Source organism: Alosa pseudoharengus, unplaced genomic scaffold (assembly GCF_046254945.1).
Source record: "Alosa pseudoharengus isolate Yale_2024_CS ecotype anadromous, Long Island Sound unplaced genomic scaffold, YU_APseudo_1.1 YU_APseudo_1.1_scf_4, whole genome shotgun sequence".
In the NCBI taxonomy this organism is placed as follows: Eukaryota; Metazoa; Chordata; class Actinopteri; order Clupeiformes; family Clupeidae; genus Alosa; species Alosa pseudoharengus.
In genome coordinates this window covers 5983272-5993223 of record NW_027468774.1, presented here as the reverse complement: position 1 = coordinate 5993223, position 9952 = coordinate 5983272, and the positions used below count along the sequence as shown (strand labels likewise).

At 46.2% G+C, this 9952-nt stretch overlaps 1 protein-coding gene across 1 annotated transcript; it reads right to left on the bottom strand.

The window, feature by feature from the left end:
- Nucleotides 1-2029: 2029 nt before the first annotated feature.
- On the bottom strand, nt 2030-5918 carry LOC143103256 (transcription factor Sox-8-like). The gene is made up of 3 exons (XM_076267075.1): nt 5309-5918; nt 4758-4993; nt 2030-4626 (listed from the first exon to the last, which is right to left on the bottom strand). The coding sequence occupies exons 1-3, from the start codon at nt 5722-5724 to the stop codon at nt 3824-3826; spliced, it is 1455 nt and encodes a 484-aa protein (XP_076123190.1). The 5' UTR covers nt 5725-5918; the 3' UTR covers nt 2030-3823.
- Nucleotides 5919-9952: the final 4034 nt, after the last annotated feature.

The window sequence follows — 9952 nt, the reverse complement described above, 5'->3', positions numbered from 1 at the left end:
AACTAACTCTAACTAATAACTCCACTCTCTCTCTCTCTCTCATTTCCCTTGAGTCTGCCCCACTCTAACTAAGTCTCACTAATAACTCCACTCTCTCTCTCCATCTCATTTTCCTTGTAAATTAGCGTCCTGTTTCCCAGCAGCACGCAGAATGCCGCGTCCCTCCCCCACTGGCCCCATCCAGGACAGCCCTCGGACAGCCCTCGGACTGCGCAGGCCCATTAAAAAGGACGAGACTATTGTGGAGGAACGTGCGCCGCTCCCTGGGCTTGGCTCAGAACTGGACAATGGTGGACAGCACAGACACCATAGAGTTCGTTTTAGCCTTCCTCACACAAAAGATTCTCCTCCTCCTTCTTCTTCTACCTCCTCTTGTTTTTCCCTCCTATTATGCATTTTCTTCTTCTCCTCTCTGTCACACACACACACACACACACACACACACACAGACACACACACACACACACATAACAGGGATGTGACAGATGGAATTTGAAGCCCTTTTATTTGACTCATGGAAAGTTTGTGGATTTCCATATGGAGGTCACTTAAAAACGTGTCTACCGCAAATGTCGATTGAAGTAAAGTAAGCGCTGGTGATGGGAGTAGGGGGGCGTTCGGGCCTGTTCTCCGCTGCCTGTGAGGGCGGTTCCTGTGGAAATGCGTCTGTTTGGCACGGCGGCCTGTGGGAAGCAGACCTACACCTGATGCTCCGCTTTCACTCGGTTTCTGTGCGGCTCTGCCGAGGCTCCCAGCGAGTCGGCCCAAATGTTCCCCAGTGAAACGGGACCCAAGCACCCCGAAGAGCCTTTTTCCCTTTCAGCTTGATTCACGTCTGTTCTTTCTTGAGAGCACCTCCTGAAACTATTTGGCAAACAATAGAGAGAAAAGAGTTTGACGGAAAAAAACACTTTTTTTCTGTGCCACCCACTACCATCTGCTCCGTTATTGTCTTCTATTTAATTATTATTATCGTTGTCGTACTTTAAGGGGGTGCGTTTGTGCTTGTCGATAGTTGGCGTTTATATTCTCGCTTTCCTCCTGTTGTTTAAGGAGAGTTGCGATATGAAACGGTCCGAGGGAAATTCCTCCACTGCGTGCGTCTAATGGTCCATTCACCGCGCTCTTAATGACTTGTCAGTTCCCCTGCCCTTCCACTTTCTCTCCAATTAATTCTTTTATTGGTGTCCGGATAAAGGGAGACAATAGAAGCGCTCCGCCGCATAATGAATCATTAAAATTCAGCAGCGCTGCGCCCAGCCCTTGGCTCTCTCTCGCGGCCAGTTGGGGACGGCTGCTTGGCATTCATGCTGGTACTCAGTTTCAAACTCTCTGCCCAGTGGACCTTTACTTGGGTTACTCAATACGCACAGACATACACGCACGCACACACACACGAATACACACCAACATTTTATTGAACAAGCCTGCGCAGGGTTGGCTCCTTGTCAGATTCAACTGATATCCTACCAGGAAGACGTGAGTCATTTCATGCCAACGCAGTTGCAGTTTTTTTCCCTTTTAACACACCCGCCTTTTGGTTTTAAACGTCTCAGCTGTCAACCAACTTATCCATAAGTTGCCCCTCGAGATGTCAAGGAAAATCAGTGGTAACAAATGAGGCTAGAACGACAAATGCCAAGAAAAAGGACTACCAAATAATCTGAAATCCTTGCGTTGTTCCTCTCCCCATTCCTCTTCTCCTGCCTTCTATTAAATGGTTTTCATCGACAACAATCGTATGTCCTTCGTCTTAGAAAGAGACACATATGGGTCTGTGCGCTTTTATATTTTAGTGTTGCAAAATATCTGTCACTGTCGACATTTTCCATGGCACATATCTCGGGGGAACGGTGCATAGTGAAGTACAGAGACTTTGACCCGTGATTGCGTCACACATCTCCCTGCCAAATCTAGCAGCTTTAACCAAAGGATGTATGCAAAGTTTAGCGTTAGATGTAGACGACGTATTTCCGCGAGTAAAAAAAAACAGTTAAACGATGATAAAAATATTTATTTTTACACTGTAGTTTTCCAACACACAAACATTCATTGTTCAGAGAAAAGAAACGTTTATTTTTTTCACAGAAATTACCAACAAGTAAGGTTAGCTGTGCTTGTGAGGAAATTCTATTAAACAGGGAAAAAGAAAAACCAAACATGGTCTGTCCTTTCAACGTAGGCCTACATTGGGAAAAATAAAGTTGGCTATGAACACTGTTTAAAGGTGAGTGAAATGCAGTATAAAGCTGGAAATAATTACAACACTTTAAAATAATAATTAAAAAATCCATTCTATGAGATTCAGATAGCACCAAATTATGCATTACGGTGGTGAGTCTCCCTAAAGTCGCATTATTAGGTTTATCGACATATTTTGCAAGAAGCTGTTAATAATTAAATAAAGAATTGGCTCACTGGTCATTCCCATGTACCACGAGGTTCTGAACCTGGGCAATAAATGGCACATCGGAAAAATATACGCCCAATGTTTCTATTCCAATATCCCAAACGTCTGGTGGAGTTTTAATTAAATGAAAGTCCCTTCCGAAATTGTTTGAGGTTGATCTGAAACTCAACAATCCAACATATCCTATGTAACGAGTAAGGCGACATTAGACGTGGGGTAATGTATAGCCAAGCTGGCGATGTGAAGAAGGGTTTCCACGTCTGTTTCGATAAAGTCCTGCGCTTCCTGCTGTGTGAAAAACAGCTGACGCCTCACTCAAAACGGAGCTGTGTGTTATCTTACCGCGTTTCCGTTCACCCCACATCATGACTAATCGCGATTCGGTAGGCATAGCATTTAGACACCTGTTTCATCGCATGGTATGCCATTGGTCCCAGTATATTAGCTTGCTTTCAATAACCTGGAATGAAGACTGTGGACACCAATCCTTTATGAGAGACAGAAAAAGCCTTTTGCATTTTGAAACATCCACCACATCGCTCCAAAAAACATCTGTACAACTATACAGCGGCATCAGAAACACGTTTAACATAAATACATATGGAATAGTTAAAAAAAAAACTTCACTTTAAAAACACAAGTTAAGTTCATGGTCCCTCTGACTGAAGTCAGGGTTTTTTGCGAATTCACGTTGTAGAATGGAGCCCTTGCTGCCTCTTATTTAAAGAATATTTTATAATTGGTCCCAGTGCTCAGATTTCTGCATTAACTTTCTCCATCTGTCTCATCAAATCAGTTGGCCTGTTTTTGCAATTATCTCCTACACAAGTCAGTACACACACCACCGCCACAAAAAAAAACACACCAACAGCCGCAGACAGACGGGAGTTAGAGCAGAGTCTGTGTGTGTGTGTGTGTGTGTGTGTGTGTGTGTGTGTGAGGGGGAGGGAGCTGGTGGTAGGGGAATGATAGCGCGGGGGAGGGGGGGTTGTTGGTGACAGGTGGTCCTCACAGAGGATTTCCGTTTGCTGTTCAGGCAGCAATATATCAAGTTCTGCCTTCAAAATGTCCATACAATACAGGAAAGAATGAAAAAGTTGCATAAACGTTTTTTTTTCTTTTAAAAATCAGCAGGCACTTCACTCTCCCTCTCTCACCACCCCTCTCTCCCTCTCGTTCTCCTTTTTCTGGTATACAAACTTGAGATGGCACACCTTTTCTCCTCCTCCTGCCCTCTCCTCCCGGCGCAGGTCTCTGTCTTAGTGCAATAAATGGCTGTACAGGCAACTCTCGGCCCCCTTCTGCGGGCCCCCTTGGCTGGCGGGAGGGCTGATGGGTGGTGTGTGTGTGTGTGTGTGTGTGGGGGGGGGGGGGTGGCATGTGAGAGAGTTCGGGAGACCCCAGCAGGCCCTCTCAGGGCCTGGACAGGGTGGTGTAGATGGGCTGCTCCCAGTTGGCCGAGGGACTGTGGGAGGACTGCAGCGAGAGGCTGTTGAGGATGGGGCTGCCGTAGGCTCTCCGGGAGGAGTGGAAGTAGGGGTACTGGTAGAGGCCGGAGGGGTAGCCCGCGTAGGGGCCGTAGTAGCTGGAGCTCTGCAGGTCTGTATAGTCACACGGGGAGCTGGAGAAGGAGGAGGCGTTGGAGGCAGCGGAGCCCGCCGAGGAGGCGCAGGGCTGGGGCGGGTAAGGGGGGTAGTCGGGGTGGGAGGGGGACGCGTGCGGGGGCTCGCTGTAGTGGCTGGGGCTCAGCTGCTCCGTCTTGATGTGGGGGCGATGTCCGGCGCCGTCGGCCGAGGGGGGCGCCCCGGAGGAGGAGGAGGGTGGGGGGGGGCCACCGAGGGCGCTCTTGCGGCTCCAGGCGGCCGAGGAGGCGTGGCTGTACGGCGAGCCGAACGGACCCCCTACCGCGGCGGCGTTGGGCCCGTGGCCGTGTTCGGGGCCGGGCATGCCGGGGCCAGTGGCGTTGGTGGTGCCGCCGGCTGCCAGGTGACCGTTGAGAGGCAGGTACTGGTCGAACTCGTGCACGTCGAAGGCCTCCAGGTTGGAGATGACGTCGGTGCTCAGCTCGGAGATGTCCACGTTGCTGAAGTCGATGTTCTGCCGCCCGCCACTGCTGTCCAGCAGACGCCGGCCCTCGTGCTTCGGCTCACCCTTGCCCCCGTGGTGCAGGTCGGTCTTAGGGGTGGTGGGGGGTGTGGGAGGACCGTGTGGTTGTCCTGTAACCAGAGATCAGCATGTCAGAAGAACTCAGACAGGAACCATCCACAACTGCCCCTGATTTGCATGTTAAATCATTCAACCATTTTTAAGACGATTAGTGTGCACTAAACACAACCACGTCACTCACCTGTGTGGTCTGGGTGATGGTGTCCGTCCGCTAACCCTGCCAAACCGCCCATTCCGGGTTCCGTCTTGTACATTTGGTGACCCAGCTCAGCTCCCGAATCCGAGTCGTTCTGGCCCGGCTTCACGCTTTTCCGCCGGCGTGGCTGATACTTGTAGTCGGGGTGATCTTTCTTGTGCTGGACGCGCAGCCGTTCAGCTTCCTCAACAAAAGGCCTTTTCTCATTCTCTGATAACAAACTGTGGCAACAACAAACAACTGTTCAGCGGTGCAATTTAGAATGTTACATGTTGAATTATTTGGGGGAAAAAAACATAACGATGGTTCTTCAAGATACGTATCATAAACCAATAAACTGTGTTCACTTACATCAAAGCAAAGATATTCTAATTTGCATAGGCCAGGCTGTGCCAATATGCAACTCGCCTTCACATTTGTTAAATTCATTACACAGTGTGCACGTCTATTGACAAATGTATTAATCGACTATGTCATTTGCATTAACTCCAATGTATAATTTGTTAAACAGATAAAGTGAAAATATGTCAGCTCACCGCCATAGTTTGCCGAGTGTCTTGCTAAGTTCGGCGTTGTGCAAATGGGGGTACTGATCCGCGAGCTTTCTGCGCGCAGCCTGCGCCCACACCATGAAGGCATTCATCGGTCTCTTCACGTGAGGTTTGTTTTTTAGCGAGCCGTTTCCCCGAGCGGGCATAGGAACCAGTGACCAGTCATATCCCTTAAGAACTTGGGAAACCGCATCTCTGATGCAGGCAGGGAACCTGTCGTCGTCTTCGCCATCCACTTTTTTGCCCAAGCTCGAGAGCAGAGAGCCGTGTCCGTCGGAGCCGGTCGGGGAGGACGGAGCATCAGAATCGGAGTCATCCTGAGACATGGAACTGTTAGTGCCTGCAGGGCTGCAAGGGGGCTCCATGTGTGTCTTGTCGCGTTCCTCTGTCATTTTCAACATATGGCAGCCAACTAAAAATAATCCTGCAATAAGTTTCTGGTTGAGGAGGATGAACGAACCAAATCCAACTTGAAACTGAGGAGGACCTTTCTTTACGCACTCGTCATCGTTTACAACTACCTAGGAAAAAGATAACACGGCTATCTCTTTCCTCGCTATATGACCTACCTCTCCGACTAAGCACTTGAATGCAGTCTGAACGTTGCAAGCTGTAGACGGTCGAAATACTTTACTCGAAGTTAAACCAAAGAAGTCAAACCCCTCCTTCTGCGTCTGATTGGCTTAGCCTTTTCAGCATATTTCAATTGGCTCCGAAACTTCATCTGCTACTTCTCATTAGACATAGCCAGTTCCACAAGTTATGTCTATCAGCCTTTTACATCGCAATTTTCTAATTTATAGACTACTTTAATAGGCTTCTCTTGTGAATCGTCGTGACAGTTTTGCTTAGGCTAATGCATGTTTGTGACAATTTGTTTAATAATTTAAGGTGCAGCGTAATATGGCTGATGAAAAGAAGAACTTTGAAAACTATTTAAAACTTTTTTTCTACCGCATAGTCGTTATTTACAGTGCATTACAAATCACGATGTCATGAAAATTCTTGTTTTCCTTAAAAGGTTAAAATGATCAGAATCTAGGCCCTACGATATTTGCACTTTTGAAGGTCTTCAAATGAATTAAATTGAAGGCATTCTGCCGTGTTGCTGTTAACTGTTCATCAGAACAGGATTGAACAGTGCCTGACTAACAATGCAAATCAATTATACAAACCAACGATAATTTCCGATTAGCGAGTTTACACGCCTACGCAAATAAAATGCTTATTCCGTTCACATCTGTATGCTACCCAATTTGCGATGTTTAACATTTATGAATAACCTATTCTAAGATATTAGGCTACAATTTCGTTCGTTCTATTCATCACATATTTGTTCAATAATTATTATTATTTTTTTTTGGTGTGTGTTTGTGTGTGTTCTGAAAAGAAGACAGCAAGTAATATTCACTTATATGCGTGTTTTTGACTACATGGGCTACATACATTGATGGTCCAAACAAGGGCAGAGAGAGATGCTTTGGTATGTCTGTTTTATACTTTCATAAGCGATAACTTCGCAATGACCCTAGTATATTCCATCATCGCAGGGTATAAGGAATATGATAATATTTGTAATGTAATAAATTAATATATATATATATTTAATTACAGTAATACACAACTACATGTAGGCTATGGTTTACTGCAAAAACGGCACAGTCCCGTGAAGCTGCGGCTGTCATTCTGCCTTTGATTAAATCTACTATCGACACATACATAAACATAGACTACAGCTCGGCATGCTTTCTCCAGGGGGAAAAGCAGGTATTTAAAACGGTAAGCATTGGTGCAACTGAAAAATAACGACTTGTTAAACAGTTTTAATGTCAGTTTTAACGTTAAACTTTAGAGAGAGTTGTCTCCGCAATGTTCTGGGGTAAAAAGAGCATTCTAGCCTACTGCGTGTCTCAGTTTCTTAGATTTTTTTTTTTACCCCGATTGCATCAGAAATGCCTCAATTAGTTAATGCGATATTGCGCACGGAGGTGGCCCTGTTGTTTAACTGTGATATAAGACTGTTGCAAACGATATGGCCTGCTTTGTTTATTTTAGGGGATCTTGTGTTGCCTTGGGGATTTGAATTCACACTGAGCTGGCTACCAGTTAGGAAAGCCCCGCAGAGCAGGATTTGCACGAGGACGCGCTCTCGTGCACATGGTAATCGACCAATTAGCATTCGGATTTTGGTCTAGCTTGTGCAGGGAAGGCGCGAGAGCGCGCGACAGGCCACAGAGCCACAGAAGTTACAGCGACCTTGACCTCGAATATCAGCGACAGAGAGTGGTAAAACAACCCATAAATCATAAACGAAAATAGAATAAAATCTAAGAGTAGCCTTATCAAAGCGAATAGACTAACTTCAAACTTTTGACATTAGGCTAATTGCTAGTGTATTTTGTGACAGTTGTCAGTTGTTCTGATGTAGATTTGATGTGCAAAGTAATTGTGACAGTGACACTGCAACTTTATTGCAACCTGGTGGAATCTTAGCCTACTCGTAATCTAACAACAATTAGTAGGCTACCTATCAATTTTTAAACATGCATGCAAGTTATTCCAGTATTGAGAATCATTGTTTTATCATACATGTGTGTAATCCCGAGACTTAACTGGCAACATCACCTGGGCTGGCCTTTAAACAATTTTAGACCACTGTGCTATATTCTCTCTACTGTTGATGAGTAACTCTCTCCGTGAGGACTTGGACGTCACCCTAATTTGAATGTAAACAAATGAGCCCGTGGTCTGTTGAGGCATTGTAGTTTCCAGGTAAAGAATAACCTTGTTGTAGTGAGACAAAGGGCTCTGTGAGTCTGTGATAACACTGTGGCATAACTGCTCGTTCTGCTCGCGCTGGCCCACCTAAAGGTCTCTTTGTCAGCTCCATCCCAGTTACCTCCTCAAACATACAAGAGGAAGTCGGCCTCAAACAGTAGATTAATTGTTGGCAGCTGCGTAGAAAAAAAAAGAAACATTCCACTTCACATAAAAGAGAACTTTATAGTTCAATGTTACATTAGTGGCTTAGAGAGGGTGACAGTGGAAAGAGTAGGGAAGCAAGAGGCACACAACCAGGCTGTGAGGGAGAGAGAGATAGAGAGAACGAGCGCAAGATAAGAGAGAGAGAGAGAGATTGAATCACTGCCTTTGTTGGAGTTCTCTTTGTGTCCATGTCTTGCAAAGTTGATTTTTATCGCTGGCTTTCCCATGAAAAGACTAGGTATGTTTCCCTTGGCAGGCAGAGTAGCCTGCTCACTGGGAGCAGCAGGTGGGGATGACCCTGGAGCTTGCTCTCGCAATGGGAAAGGAGAACAGGATGGCGGATATCTCGCGTTGCGGAGTCGGCCGTGGAGGTCTCCGTGCTGTTGGAGGGGCTGATGGATGGCTGCCTGGTCTGAGCATGTGGGTTGTTACAGCGTTGTTACAGCGTTGTGGGGAGGTAAGCGACTTCTTGTACTCGTGTGCAGTAGAGGTCTGCTCTGCAGCTTCTGCAGCTCTGAGGGTAGGGGACGACTGGAGCTCAGGATGGCGGATGGTTATCTCTGTGATTTGTTGTGTGAAAAACACCAAAAGTAGGTTTTCTGTTTTAGGCTACTGTGTAGCTCTGCTGTGTTTGTGTTTAGATTTCACACACGTTACAAACTGCACCACCACAGCCTTTACAGTAAAGTAGACTAATCCGCTATTGATTGACTGAAGTGAAAAGGAAGTAAAGCATTTTTTATCTGATTTGATTTTGAAAAAAAAAGAAAAGAAACGCTAAAGTTTAACTGTGATGATTGCAAGATTGTAGAGTTTTGTGTTCTTCCCCCTACTTATTTCAGTGTACTTTCATACTGTAGAACCACATATCTTTATTGCACGTGTAAGGGCTTTCCTAAACTATGGAGGATGTAGTCCAGGTAAACTAAGGTCTGAGGAAGAATATACTAATACTGTCTAAATGATTCCAGTGTATCACATAAACTACCCAACTTGAGAGATGTTTTGTGTTTGTTTTGATTACTATAGCTTAGTCTTGAATCATTGTCTTGAGGAAATACATTTTCATCAAATTTAATTGTTTTTGGAAAAAGGAATGCATTGTGAAACTGTATTTAATTGTGTACAGTTTAAACATTGTTTACCTGCAGACAATTACACACAAAAAGTGGTTTGTTGGCGTAGACAGCATGTCAGAGTGTCTTGTGTAATGTAATTAAGAAATACAGTACAATACAGTCTGGTGTCAGCATTGACCATGCTCCCAACTTGGCTCCGCTCTGTGCAGAGAGTTGACCTGAACAGCGGCCAAACGTCTGGTCCGAAGGACCCCGTGTCCGTCCGTCAGTGCCTCACAAGAGGAAGTACCTGGTGAATGACCGGCTTGCTGGCCGAGTGGTAGGCTAGCATCAACTCTGGTGAGTAACATTAACCGAGCACATCGTCCACATGGGGAAGGGGGGGGGGGGGGATCAGATGCGAGCTGGCTGTGGTCATCCGAAAGTGGCATCTCATTAGGAAGTGGCGTGGCGTTGCGCGGCGTGGCGTGGCGGTTGTCTGCGGCTGTAAGGGGATAGGGCTGCACGGAGGCGATCTCGCCGTGGAGATCTGCCCATTGGCACCTCCCGAGCGGCTCCCGTCGGG